Below are 19,928 nucleotides of genomic sequence, written 5' to 3' on the forward strand. Positions count from 1 at the left end.
TTAGATAGCCCATACACCTCCCATGTTTGTAATAAAGCAAAAATAAAGATATATATCAAAAAAATACACAACCAATCAATTTTTTGATATTTTTTGATTGATTATTAAAGTATTCAGACTTCTGCATATCACCGTGCTGCATAGCAACATGTAGCAAATGTAGCTTATGAGTGAAAATAATCAAATTGATTCTGTTGGTCCACGTTGCGCAGATGCTTTTTTTCCCCCTAAACGTTGTATCTTGCCGACAACTTTGACAAGTGTTAACATGTCATGTCAAACATGGTCACACTGACATCAAATAAACTGCGCAAACAACCATAGTCATTGTGCCCTGTTGGTGCGAACTTTGAAACCAAATCTGACACAGATGTCACAGAGAGTAATAGATTCATTAATTGTAGGAAATATCTTCATAGGTTTCAAAGTAAAACCTCAAAAAGTGCTCTATAATATATTTACTTTATCAAATAAAAAAAAAGAATACCAGTTTAATTCTGATTATAAGTCAAAATAAATGTCTTTATTAGTTTTAAAATCCATAAGTAGAACCTCCAAAGTGTATTGTAATATTTAAATAATAGTTTATCAAATAAAAAATAAATAACCCTATGTTAATTCTAACCAGTAAAACATCATTCATTAATTGTAAGACTATCTTTATGTTTTAAAATCTATTAGTAAACCTTCAAAAGTGCACTATAACATATTCAATTTATCAAATTAAAAAACTAACACTATTTTAACTATTATCAGTAAAACATGATTCATTACTGTAAGAATATCTGTATACGTTTTAAAAATCTATTAAGAAAAATTCAAAAGTGCAATATAACATATTTAGTTTATCAAACAAAAAACAATTATGTTCATTCTAATTGGTAAAACATCAGTCATAAATTGCAAGAATATCCTTATAAGTTTTAAAATCTATTAGTAAAACCTCTAAAGTGCAATATAACATATTTAATTCATCAAATAAAAAAAATCCATTTTAATTCTAATCAGTTAAACATCATTCATTAGTTGTAAGAATAGCTTTATAAGTTTTAAAATCCATTAGTAAAATTGCAAAAGTACACTATAATATATTTAATGTTCTATCTATCTATCTATCTATCTATCTATCTATCTATCTATCTATCTATCTATCTATCTATCTATCTATCTATCAATTTTTTTTTGCACTATACGAAAAGGATCCCATTACCCAGTACAATCAAGTATATTATGAATTTTATTATGATAAACATTTTTGTGATAGGTTAACAATAATTTCAGATAATTATTTTAGTAAAAATAACAAAACTGAATCAAATAAATATACATTCTATTTTTCCAGCTAGGATGATAATAGTGGAGTTAAAAAAAAATTATAAATAATTATAAATAATCATAAACTTTTCCCAGCCCGTGACTAAAATGAATGATATTTACGATATTATGCATTATGTTCTTTAGATGGCTCAGAGTCAAAAAGATAGCAAATATTTACAAATGATGCTTGACTTTGACCAAGTAAATAGGTGGGCAGCCCAATTTTTCACTATAAAAGGCTGCTTGTGAGTGCCGACAAGTACGACCCATCAGCCATGAGAGTGGTTGTGCTTGCCCTGACTCTGGCCCTTGCGGGTGAGTATCAGTGCTATCATTCACTTTTTAGAACGAGTTCTTTTTTCTCTTACAAGTTTCTTGGTGGTGTTCTATCTCAGACTTTGTTAGTCTGTTTGACGTTTCATTTTTCTCCCTAGATTTAGAATGATTTATTTTCATTGTTTTGAATGAACATTCCAATTCAAATTTGATCCTGTTAATTCAAAAAATTGCACTCAGCAAATTGTTTGCATTTTCAGGCCGATCGTGTAGTTTGATTCCCGATACCTATGTTAATTGTGCTTTTCTGTTTCGCTCCTTTTAGCCTGTCAGCATAACTTCGGTAAGTGTAAATTTCAATTCAATCTTTCCTGCTAGAAATAAAGTGATATTTAGCTAAGAATTTTAAGTGATTACGTGATTAACATAGAAATTAAGAAATAATGGCAATCCATGCTTTTTTATTGCGGTCCAAGATGCAAAGACTAGATCTATGTTTTATTAAAAGTCAAGTATAATTTATAGCAAAGTGTTATCTGTGCATGTGCCAATAACCACCTTGACTTTTCAAGCCCCTGACTTTGCCACCGGTAAGACTTACGTCTACAAATATGAGACACTGCTCCTCGGCGGTCTTCCGGAGGAAGGCTTGGCGAGAGCTGGACTCAAAGTCCGCTGCAAAGTTATGATCAGCGCCATTGAACAGAACATGCTCATGCTCAAGGTAAAGTAAATCGGCGATGATATTCAAGTGGCATCTGAGTGGGAACGGCAACAATTTAACATTGGCGCTCGAAACTGTAGCTTGCTGAACCTGAGTTCTTCGAGTACAGCGATGTTTGGCCCAAGGATTCTTTCACCCCGGCCACCAAGCTGTCTTCAGCCTTGGCGTCTCAGCTCATGATCCCCATCAAGTTCGAGTACTCCAACGGTGTTGTCGGGAAAATGTTTGCACCCGAGGGAGTCTCCGTCATGGTGCTGAACATCTACAGAGGTATCCTGAATGTCCTGCAGCTCAACGTTAAGAAGACGCAGAACGTCTACGAGATGCAGGAGGTAAATGGGAGCTGCCGCATCGCCTTGCTTAGGTATCTGTAACTGCATCGAATAAAATGTCTTCCTTTGTCTCGAGGCTGGAGCTCAGGGTGTGTGCAAGACTTTCTATGCCATCACTGAAGATGATAAGGCTGAACGCATCCTCCTGACAAAGACCAGGGATCTGAATCATTGTCAGGAAAGGATTGTGAAGAACATCGGGTTGGCCTACACTGAGACATGCACCAAGTGTCAGCGGGTAATTGCGTGTTCACGTTTTGTAATGCATAAGTCGATGGCAGAAAACGTAGCGGTGCGCTAAGGCTAACGTTTGTCCACCAGGATTCCAAGACCTTCCAGGGAGCAACCACATACAACTACGTTCTGAAGTCAGTTCCCAACGGCATCATGATCATGGAAGCATCCGTGAATGAGGTCATCCAGTTCGCACCTTTCAACGAGATGAATGGAGCTGCTCAAATGGAGACCAAGTATGAAAAAATAAAATAATGTCTTTCAAATTTAGGAGACCACCACTCGAGCGAATTTATCTTATCTCACTATTCCCAAGGCAACGTTTGGATTTCGTCGAGGTCCAGAAAAATCCCATCACTCCCGTGAGGGCCGAGTATCGTCAACGTGGATCTCTCCAGTATGAGTTCTCTACCGAGCTGCTGCAAACACCCCTTCAGCTTGTGAAGATCACCAACATTCAAACTCAGGTACCTCCTTGGAATTATTTGAGAGATCCTCAAACACAAAAAAGAGAAATAGGATGTTTGACCTCAATTTTATTTGTAGGTTGCGGAGGTTCTAAACTATATCATCACCAACAACATGGAGAGAGTCCATGAAGAAGCGCCTCTCAAATTTTTGGAGCTCATTCAAATCCTTCGTAGGGCCAAACTTGAAGATCTGAAAATGATCTGGAGTCAGCACAAGGCTAAAATTGCCTACAGGTAAAATTTTCATCAGCATTTGCAAAAAGGAACTTCATCTTACTGGCTTTTATCTTCCAGGCAGTGGATCTTGGACGCACTTCCTTCCGTTGCAACTCCCGTTGCGCTGAGATTCATCGTTGAGAAATTTGAGTCCGATGAACTCACCAAGGTCGAGGTGGCTCAAGCTTTGTTTGCGTCGGTTCATTTGGTGACAGCCAACAATGAGGTCATTCAGATGTTTGAAGTAAGTATAGCTTTCCTCACCCTCAACATTGGTCTTTGATTGAAAATGACATATTTAACAATCTTTTTTTTTTTTTTTTCCCAGAGCTTGAGAGTCAACAACAAAATAAGGAACAACCCAGTTCTGAATGAAATTGTGCTGCTCGGATATGGTACCATGATTTCTAAATATTGCGCCGAAAGGCCGGCCTGCCCCGTTGAGCTGGTCAAGGTGAAACGATCTTATTGTCAAGCATTTCCGGCTGGTCAATTCAATTTTTGAATGGGAGGTGACTGAATTTCTTTGTTTTCTCAAACAGCCCGTCCACACCCTTCTTGCCGAGGCTATCTCCAAGAGCGACAGCCAGCAAATGATTTTCATCCTGAAGGTTTTGAGTAACGCCGGTCATCCAATGAGCCTGAAGCCAATCACAAAGGTCCTTCCCATTCATGGAACAACAGCTACAAGCTTTCCCACCAGAGTTCACGCTGAGGCAATCATGGCTTTGAGGAACATCGCCAAGAGAGAACCAAAAATGGTAAATCATCAAAAGCTTCAAACAGACATGAAAGCATTAAACCCTAACCCCTAACCCTACCCTAACCCTGAAGTCATCTTTGATGGTTTCATTCCTTTTCTCCAATAATTAAAGTCTCCACATGTCTCCCCTAAATTAGGTCCAGGAAGTTGCTCTTCAGCTGTACATGGACAAGGCTCTTCACCCTGAGCTCCGTATGCTTGCGTGCATCGTTATCTTCGAGACACGCCCGCCAGTGGGCTTGGTGACAAGTCTTGCCAACCTTGTGAAGATGGAGGAGAACTTGCAGGTGGCCAGCTTCACCTACTCTCACATGAAGTCCCTGACCAGAAGCACTGTTCCACACCACGCTTCCATGTAAAAGCCCTCTCAAAATACTCCGTGTTCATGGTCATCTAGATTTGTTTTGCACCAATTAATATGAGCAAAATTGTATTACAGTGCCGCTGCTTGCAACGTCGCAGTCAGGATCTTGGGCCAGAAGCTGGATAGACTGAGCCTCCGCTTCAGCAGAGCCCTTCAGTCCGACTTATATAGCCGTAAGCGCTTGATGGTATTTTACAGGCCGGCCCCCACATTCCATATTGCTGTTAACTAAATGAATTTGCCCAGATCCCTTGATGCTTGGTGCCGTTACCAGTACTTTCTACATCAATGATGCCGCCACCATAATGCCAAAAACCATCGTGGCTAAGACAAGTGCCTACATTGCTGGAGTTGCTGCTGATCTTCTTGAAGTAAGATTCTAGATGCCGTACTTTGAGTTACAAGGGGATGAATTTTGGTTGACATTATTGATCATTTTCTAGGTTGGAGTGAGAGCTGAGGGACTCCAGGAGGCTATGCTGAAAAGCCATGCATTGGCCGACGATGCCAACAGGATCACCAAGATGAAGCGTGTCATCAAAGCTGTAAGCCATCAATTCAGAAATCAATCCCTAGATGTCATATAATGCCGATCTGTCTTAAGTTGCCTGTTATTTTTTGTGATGTGACAGCTGGCTGACTGGAGGGCAATGCCCAACAGCAAGCCTCTCGCCTCCATCTACGTCAGGATGTTCGGAAAGGAAAGCGCCTTCATCGACATCGACCAGGAATTGATAAACCAGGCCCTCATGGTAATGTTATCTTGAAAGCTTTTCCGACTTGCAAACCCTAACCCTAACCCTAACCCCTGCAAACAGCAACTTAAGGAGTTTCAGGTTATAAAGACCCCCTAGAAGAAACCCTAACCCTTGACAAGAACTTTGTTGGGATTCATCTTTCTGCACAGATGGCCAATGGCCCATCTGTTCAGGAGCTTGGTCGGGATGCCATCAAATCTCTGCTGTCAGGAGCCTCTTACCATGTTTCCAAGCCTGTGCTGACTACTGAAGTGAGGGGCATCATGCCAACAGCTGCTGGATTCCCGATGGAACTCAGCCTGTACACTACTGGCGTGACTTCTGCTGCCGTTAAGGGTATGTACTGCCTCTCATACTACAATAACTACTTCTGATGAGATAAACACTAAATGTGTACTTTCTTGGTAGTCAAGGCAACCGCAACTCCAGCTCTGCCAGAGCCCATCCAGTTCCGCCATCTCCTGAAGTCCAAAATTGAGCTTATGGCTGAAATCAAACCAAGGTGCATAGCGATTCTGACAATAAAGTCAAATATCATCGTTTGGACCGTAACATTTAAACCACATCTTCTGCTTCCAGTGTTGTCATGAACATGTTTGCTGTGATTGGAGTAAACACTGAAGTTGTCCAGGCTGCTCTCATCACAAGAGCCAAGCTCAACTCTATTGCGCCAGCCTCCATTTCTGCAAAACTTGATATCAACGAGGGTCAGTTTAAGATCGCGGCCCTGCCCGTGTCTACACCTGAGGAGGTTGCGGCTATTGAGTAAGACTTTACTTTCAGTTAGAACACAGAACAGTATTCACTTGTAATTGTTTAACATAAACACGTTGATCCTTTAACAGGGTCGTCAACGTCGCTGTGGTGAGAAACATTGAGGATATCCCCAATGCCAGAATCACACCTCTCATCCCCTCCCAATACACAAAACCAATGTCCAAGGAGACAATCACCTCAAAAACCTCCTCTCGTTCTGCTAGTATGGTAAGCTTTCAAGTAAGTCGAAAAATATGGACTTGCCATTGATCTGTTTTTTTCATTTCAAAAGGCTGCGTCTTCAGAGATCATGCAGGATATGGCAAATGAGGCATACCTCATGAAAAACAAAGCATTCTCTAAGAAGTACTGCTTCCAAGCTTACGGAACTGGTCTTAAAGGCTGTGTCAAGGTTGCCACTGATAACGCCGCTTATATCAGGAACATCTTGCTGTACAGAATGGCCGGAAAGCACTATGCCTCCTTGTCGGTGAAGCGTGGTAAGTAACAGAGTTCAGCACATAGCATGTCGAAAGCGCATTAGGTAAATGATTAACAAATGTCATTTTAATCTCAGATGAAGAAGAATCCATTGAAAGACTGGAGATGCTGGTTCAAATCGGACCAAAGACCGCAGAGAAGATCATCAAGAAGATCAATCTGGCTGAAGATGAAATTATCGAGAGAAAACCAGTTTTGATGAAGCTCAAGAAACTTCTGAACGGCACCTCTTCTTCTTCCTCCTCTTCTTCAAGCAAGTCCTCTTCAGCTTCAGTGAGCGCCGGCCGCAAGAGCAGCAGTAGCAGCAGCAGCAGTAGCAGCAGCAGCAGCAGCAGCAGCAGCAGCAGCCGAAGCAGCAGCAGCAGCAGCAGAAGCAGCAAACGCAGTCCCGGCAAACGCAGCAGCAGCAGCCGAAGCAGCAGCAGAAGCAGCCGCAGCAAACACAGCAGGCTTGCTCAAAGCAGCTCCGCGTCTAGTTTGGAATCCCTCCTCAGCGCCAGCTCTCGTTCCTCTCGTTCCAGCCGTCGCGTCTCCAAGGTAAGCATGCCAAAAGAGACTTTTGCTGGGCTGCGGAATTTCTGAATCCGTTTCTTCTTCATCTTGACAGAGAATTAACTACAAGCTCAACTTTGCGAGGAACCACAAGAAGGTTTGTGAGCTTGGTCGCTGAGACACAACAATGAATGCGCAGAACGAATGTTGGCAATCTTTTGTCGTTGCAGTCTCAAGCTACCTCATCGTCTCATAAGAGCAGAAGCAGCGCCTCAAGTTTTGAGGCCATCTACAGCAAGGTGATCTTTTGAAACACAATAAGCATTTGTATCTCAAATCTTTTGGCTAAACGTTGCTTTGCTTTTTCCCTTCTCCTAGAACAAATTCCTTGCCAGCAATAATGCTCCTGCCTTTGCTGTCATCCTGCAAGCCGTGAGGACCGACGGCAAGCTCCAGGGATACCAAATCACTGGCTACGCAGACAAGAGTACCGCTCGACTTCAGATAATCCTGGCTGCCCTGGCTGCTGATAACAACTGGAGGCTCTGTGCTGATGGTGTTGTGCTCAGCAAGCACAAAGTCACAGTGAGAAAACATCCGGGCCCACTTTTCCATTTCCAAAATCGCCGCTTTTGTCAACCGCCGCATGACGATCGTTGTTTTTCGAAAGGCCAAACTGGCTTGGGGAGAGCTGTGCAAACAGTACGACATGATGGTCACCGCTGAGACTGGTCTTCTTGGTCAAAGCCCAGCAGCTCGCCTCAGAATGACATGGAATCAACTGCCGTCTTCCTTCAAGCGCTACGCAAAGAGGTATGCACTGAGTGTAATCTCGATTCCTACGCGAGTGGATTTTTGTCTCAATTCGTGTTTTGTTATATGACAATGTCTAAAATGTCATCACAGGGCCTATGAGTACATTCCTACCTACGTGATGGACAGCTTCATCCGAGGAAAGGCCGACAACAGCGTCAAACAGTTGTCATTCACTGTGGCCGCAACATCAGAAAGAACCTTGGACTTGATTTTCAAGACACCAACAGTATGGACGATCAAACATTTCTGGAGAGACGATGATTTGTTGCAAGTGCCGATTCCTGACAAATGTTGGTTTCTTTTTTGTCGTCTTTGTTTACAGCGCAGCATCTATAAGCTGGCTTTGCGTCTCCCCGTTGCTCTGCCATTCGATGGCATAACGGGACTCACACCCTTTGAGGACGTGGTTGAAAAAGTCCGTTTCTTGGTCTCCAAGGCCGGTGCAGGTAGCATTCAGAGCACAGAACAAACGCAGCGAGCATTTCACATCCGCGTACCAAATGATTCTTTCTTCTTCCGCCGTTCAGCTGAATGTAGCTTCAGCAGAGACACTGTGACCACATTCAACAACAAGCGGTACAAAAACGAGATGCCTCAGTATTGCTACCAAGTTCTGGCTCAGGACTGCAGCGAGGAGATGAAGTTCATGGTCTTGTTGAGGAAGGACGATAATGTGCGCAACCATATCAACGTTAAAATCGCAGACATGTAAGTTGCAATGAGAAAAGTTGAATCAGCTACGATGATGCAACAAAATGATTTACTTTCACACTTTCTTAGCGACATCGACCTGTACCTGAGGAACACCGATGTGGTTGTGAAGGTCAATGGAAGGGAGGTGCCCACCAGCAATCTGCCGTACCAGCATCCATCAGGTTAGTCATTAATGATATTGTAACACTGCTGTAAGAACAAATACTTGTAAATCCTTGCCATACATCTTATTGTTTTTCTGTATTTTCCCTAAAACTATGTCTTACTATACAGTCGTTTAAAAAAAAAACTGAAAAATATGCCATGTGGTTGTTAAAACAAACAAACATCTTCCTCTACTAATTTAAAAAAAAAAAAAAAACAACTGCAGTAATACTTTATACGTCATCAGAAGAAGCCTTTATTTTAAATGGTTGTGTTTTAGGAAATTTAATTCCTTGTATACATGGTCTTTTTACCTGGAAAAAAGCCTTTTGTTTAATAATTGTTTAACAATGAATTAACTAATTTATCAATTATTAATTTGGTCTTTTTATTTTTTATGGCCTTTTCTCTGTCAAAATAAGACCTAATGGTCATTTGTTGTTTCCTAAAGTTGTTATAAGACCTTTCTAAAAACGGTGTCTTATAGTACTTGATCATTATTTTGAACAATGCCATACCAGTTTTACTATGGTTGTTGTATTTGGTCTTTTTTTTTTTTAAACGCCTTGCATTACATGGTTGTTTACTTTCTTAAGCCTTGTTCTTTACTTAAACTCGACTATGCTGTTGACTTTTTGAGAAAAAAAATATTTGGGGGGGATTTTTGCACATGGTTGTCTTTTTTACCCCGAAACAATGTCTTAAAATTGTAACAATGCTGTAAGAACTAATACAAGTCCTTTCAATCTAACTCAATAATTTTCATTTGGTATTTCCAGCTAAAATTGAGATCAGACAAAACGGACAAGGCATCTCTGTCTACGCCCCAAGCCTGGGACTTCCCGAAGTCTACTTTGACAGCAGCGCTTGGAAGGTAATCAACGTTTGAAGCGCGTTTTAAGTTGACAATCCCACATCTGTATTTTGCACACGACTGACTGGTCGACTCCATGTTTCCACGCAGATCAAAGTCGCCGACTGGATCAAGGGACAGACTTGCGGACTCTGTGGAAAGGCCGACGGTGAGATAAGACAGGAATACCGCACTCCCAACGGACACGTGTCGAAGAACGCCGTCAGCTTTGCTCATTCCTGGGTCCTGCCTGCCGAAAGCTGCCAGGACACCACAGGTGAGATATTAAACGTGAAAGATTTCTAAGGAAGGAACATCTGAAACAAAGAAAGTAAAGGCTACAAGAATGAACTTTTTTTTCCAGAGTGTCGCATGAGGCTCGAGTCTGTGCAGCTGGAGAGGAACGTCCAAGGCCAGGACTCCAAATGTTTCTCCGTTGAGCCTGTGCTGCGCTGCCTGCCCGGCTGCGTCCCCGTCAGGACCACCCCCGTCAGAGTTGGCTTCCACTGTCAGGCTAACGGTGAGTCTTTAACAAAACACGCAGCAGCAGAAGGATTCAGTTTCTCAACTTGGTCTTATCTCGTACACGCAGGTGGCGCCATGATTCCCCGGGACTTCTCCAACTACAGCGTGGATCTGAGGGAATCAACCCAGGCCCATATTGCTTGCAGCTGCACTCCTCAGTGCGCATAACAACATTTACCCTGTCAACGTCGTCTCAGTTTTGAATTTAATAAAAGTGCATCTCAAAATGATCTCTGTGTTGAGTCATAATATTGCAAAAGTGGTTTCATAAATGCACATCTCTACAACTCTCTTGAAAAGCAATCAGCCATTTAGAGACTTCGGGCCCAGCCATGAACAAAAATAATGTACAACTAAAAAGAAAATCTTAGAAAACACTGTACATTTTATAAAAAAAAAACAATGATCTTATATGGGGTATTAATAATGGCAGCAACACCAATATGGTCATTTTATTTGCAAAAAAAAAACTCTTCATAGTTTTTTTCTCGCTCAAAAAAGGGTTATTATTATACAGGGTCGTTTTTATAGGGGTGACAAAAAGCTTACATTTACAATTTTTTTTAATGCAATGTACATGGTCTCCCGACCAAAAAAGCCTCACGTGTCTAAGAGAGTATGTTATGACAAATATTTTACAGGGAATTCAACTTATATACTAAATAAAGGGCTTAAAGACAAATTGTGACATGCATTCCTAAATGACATTCAATATGTGATGCGAATGGGGACATATTGGAATAAAAAATAATCGTCATTTTAGGTTAAATAAAAGCCTTACTCTACATGGTTGTTTTCAAGCAGGAAAAGCCTTTCTCTACATTATTTACCAAAAAAAAACATGTCTGACATGTTAGTTTTCTGAATACTTAGCCTTAGATTGTCTTTTTTCCACAAAAAAAGCCTTGGTTAAAAAAAAAAAAAAAAAAAAAGCCTTACATGGTCATTTTTGTATAGCCCAAAAGAAAGTCTTACAAAATCCATTGTTATTTTATTCACAAAAGTAAGTCTTACTATAACATGTTCTTTTAAATTGGTCGCATCAAGAACATGGATGATAGATGCCAAAAATGTATGCAAAGTCAACCAACTGTATAAAGGTAACGTTGTATTTCTTTGCTTCGAGTGCAAAACCGAGGTTCAAATTTTCATAATTGTAGCAAGCAAATGGTTCTGGGTTTTTGCCAGCCCAACATCATACAAAAACAGCACACATTGTTGTTAGTAGTTATTTTTTATACAAGTAGTAGTATAACAGAATAAATTTCATACATTAGTGTTTCAAAAAATGTATCGAATGATAGAAAAGTTCACATTTCAAGTGTCACTAATCGAATGTGTTCAATCCTTCGACTAAATGCAACATGTTCCATTCCAGGAACTTGCAACGCCAGTATCCACTCGAGTGTTGTTTAAATAACACTAATAATAAACAAGCTGTGATTCTTTCTTGCTTTCTTCACCTACATAGGGATTCAGCGCTGGTCAAAGACAACCTACAAGAGGCAACATTCCTCCACAAAATCCACATACAAAACGTTTGAATAGAGAAAAATATTCACAGCTGACCAGGCCATACAAAACGTCCTCCAAATTCGAGTGCTCCTAAAAACGCTAAAGTTTAACACTTTGGAATGAGTGGTAGCTAAGACACTGATTGTCATCCAATGGCTGGAAATTCCCATTGGTCCTTATTGTTCAACTTCTCAGATTGAGCCATTGTCCCGTGAGAGTGTGAGGCTACTGTGGTCGAAACTGCTGATCCACCATTTGTGCTGCGCTGCCAAGAAGCTGGCGTCTCCAGCATCTTCACTCCTCTTCGGTTTACTGGAGCTGAAAGTCATAAGCAACCCGCTTAGGGAGACGCTCCAGTTCAAATCAGCCATCACGCCGCCTTTCAAAACACATACCTGTTTTCACAGACGAGGCCTAACGTGTGAAGCAGGTCGGACGTGGAGGACGAGCCGCTCGGTGGCGTGGGGGAGGTGATGGGTCTTTCCGGAAGCGATGAGCTACTGGCCGGTTCCGTTTCGGTCACTGCAGACATCGGAACAAAAAAAATGACCAAAAAAAATTGCTACTATAGGAATCCGCGGAGTGCGGTTTTCCTCATTTACAAGCATTTCATTTTTTAAGCCTTGGTCCTTACATAAACGCTTTACTACTGACTATTGTATGTTATCTGAAAGTTCATAGACAAATAGGTTAACCATTAGCATGTATGTGGCAGTGGTTCACAAGAGATGTGCCCCACTCCCCAAAAAACATTCACATAAGAATTGAGATGCTCATTCACTACAATTCACATTTCAGTGATGTATCCCCTGTGAAATGTTTTCAACCAAGTACACTTCAACCAGTACAAAGCATTCCCCCCCCCCAAAAAAAAAAAAACTTAAACCATGCCATCAGCGTCTGATTCATTCAACTTTATACCCTTTCAAACTCCATTTGTATTGGTGCACAAAAAAAAAAAAAACAACTGCAAGTGTCCTCTTTTGGATCATAGAAGAAATCTGTTATCAAAAAGAAATTAATCATTAATGTTTCCACAGAAACATTTATAAAACTGTTATAAAAAATACTTACAAATATTTGTCCACAGAAAAAGATTAAACATAAAACGTGTTGTTTTGGAGATTACAGTAGAGGCCTTTTCACATAAACAAACCATTAACTTAATTAGTAAATATTAAAGAAGAAATATACTCACACATCTGAAAGGCACATTGTGACTTTGACCTCTCTGGTTTCTTGGAGTCCGAAAAAGTGCTCAAGTTTAAAAACTGGTGTTTGAGCCACATAGCGCGGTCCTCTTCAAATGTCTCTCTCTGCAAGCACAGAAAGATAAAAGAAAAAGATCAGTGGCCCTTTATGGATTCTTCGGTTTAATCACCTCTTGACTTAGTCGAATTGCCGCCTCGGTGAAATTTCTTCTCTCCCTCTCAAAGCTCTTCCTCTGGTCTTCAAGGTTCTTCCACTCGTCTCGGAGATGTTCCTTCTCCTGCAACATTTGGCAATCTCCCAGCATGGGCTCACACTGAGCGCTGAGATTGTGCTAAAACAGAGGGGGAGGGGGGGGGGGGGTGTTATTTGTCAATTCTGCAACTCACACGTTCAATGAAACGTCAATTCTAACCTGCAGGAAGTGTTGCTGTTGGACTGCCAGCTTCATTTTGTTCATTTCACTTGGCTTCTCTTGAGGAACATAATCAGTGTCTTGTGTCTCATCTGTCAAAGTCAGAAACAAAGAAAGATGTTCACAGTTGTGCTCTTTCTTAGACCATTTAACAACTCTAAATGGATTCATTTTCTAATATATTTAAAAAGTAGCATTTATGCAAAAATCCTTGAAAACATCTATAACATTTTAGCAAAATCTTCTATAAGTTAATTATCTTCTGTAGCCTATTCAATTTCATCTTAAAAACCCATTCCCCCCATATTAGAATTTTCAATCACTTGAAAATGTTTAATACTTAATAGTCCTAATTCTACAGCTACTACTGCTAATGATGAAAACAAATGGACAGACCGATTATTCCATGTGAATTAGGTACCCCGCCATGATCTCAGTTGAAACCCAGACGTGTGCCTACCTCGACTGTCCAGTCTCTCAACGTGGTTCTTCACTTTTCTCCACTGACGTCGAACACTGTTGGTCAGCTTCTCCCGAGTGTCAACGCTAAACAGATCCGCGCTCTCCTTACAAGAGTCAATCCCTTCTTCTACTTCTTCCTCGTCCGAGTCAATCTGTACCAAAAAAGATAACAAAAATCATCCTCTTCTATCAGTACAGTTCAGTCAATTGCACTTCACTCAAAAAGTCACGCATAAAGATGGACACTGTACAAAGTATACACATATATATGTACACATACATACATATACATACATTACATACATACATATACATAAATACATATATATTACATATGTATATATATTACATATATGTGTATATGTATATATATTACATATATGTGTATATATATATATATATATATATATATATATATATATATATATATATGTGTGAGTGTCATGAGGACGACTGCTCAGCCAATCTGTCAATCAGCACACGGCCACTCCTGCAAGACACGCGATTGGCTCTCGGCACAACCATTGACCAACAAAGGCAGGAGTTGTAATCCACTCCTACCCAGATGATTTAATCCACTCCTGCCCTCATTGGTCGATGGTCGCGCCGGGAGCCAATCACTTGTCTTGTAGGAGTGCCCGGTAGCTGATTGACAGATTGGCTAGGCAGCGGGCAGGCTCACACACTGCGAGTTGAGACACGAAGGAACGTCAGGAGAGCGGTGACCATGAAAAAAAGGATTAGAAATCAGGGGCACACCGTTATTGTGTTCTACCTACCTGTACAGAAGCGTCGTTCTGTTTTTCACACTTGAAAGTATGCTTCCTGGAACTGAGAATGGTCATCATCTCTTTTTTCATCTGGTTCAAAACTTTTCTCAACTCAGCATTTTCGAGCAGCAGCTCCCTCTGCCTGCTCTCGTAGTCATCCAGCACAGTTTTGTACATCTCCCCCTCGCGCCTGCAGCAGAACACACGATTCATTATTTGGGAAGAGAAAAAAAAAACTGTTTAGTGTTAAAAGGACAGCTTACTTTGCTTCCGTCTTCTCAGTCTTCCAGAGACTTCTCTTGCCGTCTGCTCTTCCAAGTTTGCTTGATACATCAATAGCTAAAACGACAGAAAGTTATTCTCCGTCCATACCGGTTAGTTGTACAGTGATGGTGCGAATCAGGAAATCTCACCAAGCTTTTTCTCTTTTTTGTCGACAAGGAGCTGATTCAGTCTCTCTTTCAGTTTGTTAAACTCTCTCTCCTTCCTCTTCATCTCGTGATTGTACTGGCTGGCCCGGCTGGAGATGATGTTCTGCAACTTGTGAATCTGGAGCAAAGTTTGCAAAGGTCAGATGGTTAGTATCTTCCAAAGACTGCATTGTATTAGTATTAGTAGTATAGTATTAGTATTATACTGCACTGTATTGGTCCATGTTTTGGGGATTCTTTAATTATTTTAAAGAGATTGATCCATCTACCCATTTTGTATACCACTTATCCTGTTCAGGTTTGCGGGGGGCTGGATCCTATCCCAAGCTACACCCTGAACTGGTTGAAGGTCAACCCCAGGGCTCATTTAGCATCATGACTGAGTGGGAATTGATCCACATTGCCTGCACAGAAGTCAGGTGAGTAAAGCACTACACCAAGGACTTGTCAGGACCAGAATGTGCAAAAAAATAACAAATAAAAATGCTGAGCATTTTGTGACTCAATGTCAACAATATTCAGGCTGGCAGGCTATTGACCTGTGTCAATAGGATATTCATACTTTATTCGTCGCTGTTTATCCGGGAGTGTTTAAGTGCACAGTATATTGCATATTCAATTGTAACATTCGGCAGTTTGAAAGCACCTCTTCCTTTTCGTTTTTCAAGGAGCTCTGCAAACTCTTCACTTTCAACTGAAGCTGACGTTCCCGCTCCAAAAGACCCATGTTCTCTCTTTTGGCAAGTTCAAGCTGCTCCTATGATAACATCACATCAAAAGATTCATTAGCAACAGGGCCATTTTGAATACTATGCAATACACAGCAGATACAAGACGTAAACAAAATAAATAATTTTCATTTGGAAGTGTAGAGAAGAATTTGATGCTGTTTCCTGTCAAATGTCATCACTTGGGGACTGCTAAAGAGACAAACCGCCAGCGGAAGGGTGCAGTGCACCACGGATAGATGGATGTTCCATAACTGTTTACAAAGAGAAGTTAAATCAGTTCCATAATGTTAATTTTGAATTTTGAAAGAATGAAACCATTTTTCAGAGGTTAGACAAAAAGAGTCAAATTCAATTATTTCAAGATTCTTAAAACGTATTTGGGTTCATTTGATTCGGGATAGATTGCTGGCAATTAAACGTTCACTTAACAATTACAGTAAATCTAAAAAAATATTACACTTCACACCTTTACAGGTGCAAAGACGGGCGTGTTGGTCTGTCCAGCCTCCAGTGCAAACAGTTCATACTTGGAATCACTTGAAATATATTACAAATGTAGAAATGTATGCATTATGTTCAATGTGAAAAATAATAACGAACAATTTACTTTTCTGAATGTAGCCAAATGCTTTTGAGAAATAGTAGCTCCATAAACTGGAGTTCAATGTAACTATTTTCAAGTAACCAAATCATTTTGGTGTTCAGATGAATTCCCTGATTGAACAGACTCTCAGCAAAACATGTATGATTAAAATTAAATCAATCGAGGCGTGATATCAACTTCCGGGTGTCGGTAAATGTTTTGAAAAGCAAGCGCCTACAACCGTTGCGATTAACAGTCATGAGATGAATCCAGTCATGGCGTTGGACAGATTGTCCTCTTGTGGTTGAACATGAAATTGCATTTTCCATGACATGGGTTACGAAGTTAGGAAGAAACAAAAAAGTGAGGTCATTGCTTTAGCCACAGTTGGGGTTTTGAAAAAGTGCACCTTTCCCGTATTTATCATGAATGTGATCTTACCTTTAATCGCGTGCTGGTGATCTGCAAGGAGTCCACATTGTTGCTGCACTTCAACTGCTCCATCTCCATGTTCTCCAGGGTTTGGAGGCCTCTGCGGTGCATCTGAAGCAGCTCGTACAAGCAGTTGAGTGCGCACACGACATTAACATCTGTGCTGCTGCTTGACTGCGTCTTAACTGGTGGAAGTCCCAGTGATAAGACCTCCTGTGAATGAAGATGGAACCCAGAAACTTTTTTTTTCTCCTGGGGCTGTTTTTGAATTATATGTTACAATGAATGGTAATGTAATTGTATCTTAATTTGTTTATTAAAGGGGACAGTGCGATAACAGATGGCTGTAATTTTTTTGTGTCTGGGACAGGTGGTCTTCTGGTCCATATAGTGTTACTGGGTGATCAGAGGTCACCAACCTGATTGATACGCTTCACACATTCTGCCACGTTGTCCTCAGTGCAGAAATTTATGGCCATGTAGGACTTCCTGTGCAGAGGCAGGGCTGACTGGTCCAAATGGCCCATTTGGGGGGGTGATTGACATTTGACGGAGCTGCTGCCAACGTCCTTGACATCTGAGGACACAATGTCAGGTAGGTGCATAGCACACATATAAAGCATATTTTATTTATAGTCAGGGAATAAAATTTGTCTTGAGCAGGTTAAGTAATGAAGGCTGCAAGCTGCCTTTTATATGAAAACTTTCCAAATGGGGAGAAAATAAAAAGCTCTGCAGTTTAGCGTCTTTGACTTTCTAGGATACCCGATTCTGCTTCTGGGCTTGCTACGGCAAATTTTATCATAGAGGTTTATAATAGCACAAAAAATGCAATTGATGCAAAATGGACACTTTAAACAAAATGCCCCACTAACAATAAACAACAAACTGGGGTTTACCAACAAGACAGATAACAGATTGTTTTCTTCAGATATCCATTATGAAAGCAAATGAGGTTACTGCTGGCACACACTCACACACACAAACACACGCATGCTGGAATTAACTGCCTATAATCAGACACCTGGTTTGAAAAAAAAGCACAAAAATAAATTTATTTCTGCGTCGAATGAATCAGGCCAATTATAACGTATCATTGATGAATCAACATTGGTCAAAATGCAACATTTGTACATATCTATGATAATTTGATCAATTAATTCATCCGTTATCGGCTTATTCAAGCCCAAAATTTCATATCGGCCCCAAACACCTCTTATCAATTGGGCTTTAACCTGCTTTTCATTTTCATCTCTTATTATAGTGACATTTTAGCCTTTAACTCACCTGAGGATGACTCTGGCATGGTCCAGGTGGAACCTCCAACGTTTTGCAGATCCACTACGTATACGCTTGCACACGCCTAGTGTTCCAATGTGCTCCTATGCAGCCAGCACCTGAAATAGAGGCTCGTATTAGCAGCGCCGACAGTTTAGTCTGGATTACAAAGTGACGCATAAGGGGCACCAAAAACAAAGACAATGTGAAGAGGACACAAGTAAGCGCTAGTAAGCCTTTTTAACTCATTCAATGATCATTGTTCAGATCTTCTTTTACCTGAGATTGAAACATTTCCTGCTTTTTATCTTTGTTGTCAATTACAAATGGAAAATTAAGTGAATAGTGGATATTTATGAGGGTGTCTCAGTGGGGTAGTGGTTCCCATGTCTGCCTCAGGGACAAGACTTCAAATCAGTTGCTGAGTTTGCATGTTCCCCCCGAGCCCACGTGGGCAAAAACATGCATGGCAGGTGTATTGGACAAACTAAATTGTCCTTAGGTGTGATTGGGTGCATGAATGGTTATTCGTCCCTGCCAATTGGCTGGCAACATGTTCAAGGTGTTCCTTGCCTGTTGCCTGAAGCCAGCTGAGCAAGGCTGAGACCCTTGTGAAGACAAGTGGTTCTAGAAAATGGAGGGATGGATTGATGAATATTTATGAGGGGCGCAAGACATACAATCCTGCAAATTTTGTGTTGAATAAGATGAATATTCTGAACGAGTAACTTGCTGTCAGCAAACGCAAAATCTAAACTAAATTCACCAATTCAAGATTTTTTAAAAGTGAATAATGGCTACTTTGTATACTTCTTCATTAAACCTGTATGAACTTCATTTTTTGAAATTGGCGGCATGAAATAAATTGTCTACAGCATTCGCAATTTTATCGAAACGTACCATTAAGAGAAGCGTTTCCTTTCGATAATTGTTTTCTGAGAGTATTGTTACTGCTTCCAGACGATTTAACAGCTCACACTTTGAGAACAGCATCTTATCTCAATGCTCTTTTGCTTATCTGATCAAGATAATCCCAGACAGGCAGTACGGTGATTTATTTGCACAACAACACACTCAATAATTCCTACTTAGTAGAGCCACATTTTACCTGCAATTCTGAAAATTGTGTGAAAACATCTCTCACGCGAGGCTTACAATTCATAAATTGTTGTAGTTTAGGTTTCAAAGCATTAGTATGCATTCGTATAACAAAATCAGTAGCAAGAAGCACAGTTTAGAATGTTACCTTGTGGGTCAAGTGAGAGGTGTTGACTTGAATTTACAATCGTGAACAGGTGAAGCTGACTACGATGAAGGAAGCAAATGTGACGTAATATGCATTGAATAAGCGTGTCATGATCATGACGTTCTTTAATACAATGAGGGAACAAACATGAGGTAAAGACACATCTTAGGGCAATCATCAGAAGTTTGTTCGATTACTACATTCGAACAAATATGAGGTAAAAACACCTTAGGGCAATCATCACACGAATTACAACTTTTAACCGGGACAAATACGGCAGTTTGAATGAGATGTTGGAGACAGGTGTCTATCTGTGTCGAACCAAAACGACACCCGCCCCCACATGTCCTTCACATCGAATTTTGACATCGATTCAAACTGCATTTATTGCCTTGAACGCAAGAAAGTCAACAAAATTTGTCAAATATACTTACGAATTCGCATTTTGGTCTCTCGTCGTTCCAAACACAAATGTGCAACGAGCTGGTTTCCTCTCTCCAAATTCGAGCACGCAAAGAGAAAAAAGACGCTGATTGGCTCCAATGTTGCTAAGCAACGTACAACTACTCAATCGATTGGCTAAGCATAAACCGTTCCTTGG

General features: G+C 40.7%; 2 protein-coding genes across 4 annotated transcripts; one reads left to right on the forward strand and one right to left on the reverse strand.

The window, feature by feature from the left end:
• The first annotated feature begins 1,592 nt into the window (after nucleotides 1–1,592).
• On the forward strand, nucleotides 1,593–10,445 carry LOC148416999 (vitellogenin-1-like). The gene is made up of 33 exons (XM_088425609.1): nucleotides 1,593–1,632; nucleotides 1,919–1,936; nucleotides 2,166–2,317; nucleotides 2,398–2,649; nucleotides 2,726–2,887; nucleotides 2,971–3,119; nucleotides 3,200–3,350; nucleotides 3,430–3,587; nucleotides 3,648–3,813; nucleotides 3,898–4,023; nucleotides 4,112–4,330; nucleotides 4,470–4,687; nucleotides 4,772–4,869; nucleotides 4,943–5,067; nucleotides 5,140–5,241; nucleotides 5,329–5,448; nucleotides 5,604–5,790; nucleotides 5,863–5,956; nucleotides 6,034–6,219; nucleotides 6,300–6,438; nucleotides 6,503–6,710; nucleotides 6,788–7,248; nucleotides 7,319–7,360; nucleotides 7,434–7,502; nucleotides 7,582–7,788; nucleotides 7,874–8,016; nucleotides 8,110–8,245; nucleotides 8,342–8,727; nucleotides 8,800–8,894; nucleotides 9,657–9,751; nucleotides 9,842–10,007; nucleotides 10,095–10,250; nucleotides 10,323–10,445. Exons 1-33 carry the CDS (start codon nucleotides 1,593–1,595, stop codon nucleotides 10,421–10,423), a joined length of 5,127 nt encoding a protein of 1,708 aa, XP_088281735.1. The 3' UTR covers nucleotides 10,424–10,445.
• Nucleotides 10,446–11,132: 687 nt separating this feature from the next.
• On the reverse strand, nucleotides 11,133–19,852 carry ssx2ipb (synovial sarcoma, X breakpoint 2 interacting protein b). Of its 3 annotated transcripts, none has more exons than XM_088426271.1 (14): nucleotides 19,328–19,349; nucleotides 18,091–18,200; nucleotides 17,223–17,380; nucleotides 16,813–17,016; nucleotides 15,704–15,814; nucleotides 15,040–15,175; nucleotides 14,890–14,965; nucleotides 14,636–14,816; nucleotides 13,855–14,008; nucleotides 13,395–13,486; nucleotides 13,152–13,313; nucleotides 12,969–13,086; nucleotides 12,166–12,292; nucleotides 11,133–12,088 (listed from the first exon to the last, which is right to left on the reverse strand). In XM_088426271.1, exons 2-14 carry the CDS (start codon nucleotides 18,107–18,109, stop codon nucleotides 11,962–11,964), a joined length of 1,665 nt encoding a protein of 554 aa, XP_088282397.1. In that variant the 5' UTR covers nucleotides 18,110–18,200; nucleotides 19,328–19,349; the 3' UTR covers nucleotides 11,133–11,961. The 3 variants fall into 3 exon arrangements, with proteins under 3 accessions (XP_088282397.1, XP_088282398.1, XP_088282396.1); XM_088426272.1 differs by having other exon boundaries at nucleotides 19,190–19,333; XM_088426270.1 differs by lacking the exon at nucleotides 19,328–19,349 and adding an exon at nucleotides 19,762–19,852 and having other exon boundaries at nucleotides 11,134–12,088.
• Between the last annotated feature and the right edge of the window lie 76 nt (nucleotides 19,853–19,928).

Source organism: Hippichthys cyanospilos, chromosome 10 (assembly GCF_059441005.1).
Source record: "Hippichthys cyanospilos isolate Australia breed blue-spotted pipefish chromosome 10, RoL_Hcya_1.0, whole genome shotgun sequence".
Taxonomy (NCBI): Eukaryota; Metazoa; Chordata; class Actinopteri; order Syngnathiformes; family Syngnathidae; genus Hippichthys; species Hippichthys cyanospilos.

Excerpts from the sequence above, each read along its gene's own strand:
- LOC148416999 (XM_088425609.1), top strand. The coding sequence starts at position 1,593 with ATGAGAGTGGTTGTGCTTGCCCTGACTCTGGCCCTTGCGG. Across the intron at positions 4,331-4,469 it reads CCAAGAGAGAACCAAAAATG|GTCCAGGAAGTTGCTCTTCA; the intron begins GTAAATCATCAA and ends CCCCTAAATTAG. Across the intron at positions 8,728-8,799 it reads AACGTTAAAATCGCAGACAT|CGACATCGACCTGTACCTGA; the intron begins GTAAGTTGCAAT and ends ACACTTTCTTAG.
- ssx2ipb (XM_088426271.1), bottom strand. Across the intron at positions 14,966-15,039 it reads CAAAAAAGAGAAAAAGCTTG|CTATTGATGTATCAAGCAAA; the intron begins GTGAGATTTCCT and ends CTGTCGTTTTAG. Across the intron at positions 13,087-13,151 it reads CAATTCGACTAAGTCAAGAG|AGAGAGACATTTGAAGAGGA; the intron begins GTGATTAAACCG and ends CTGTGCTTGCAG.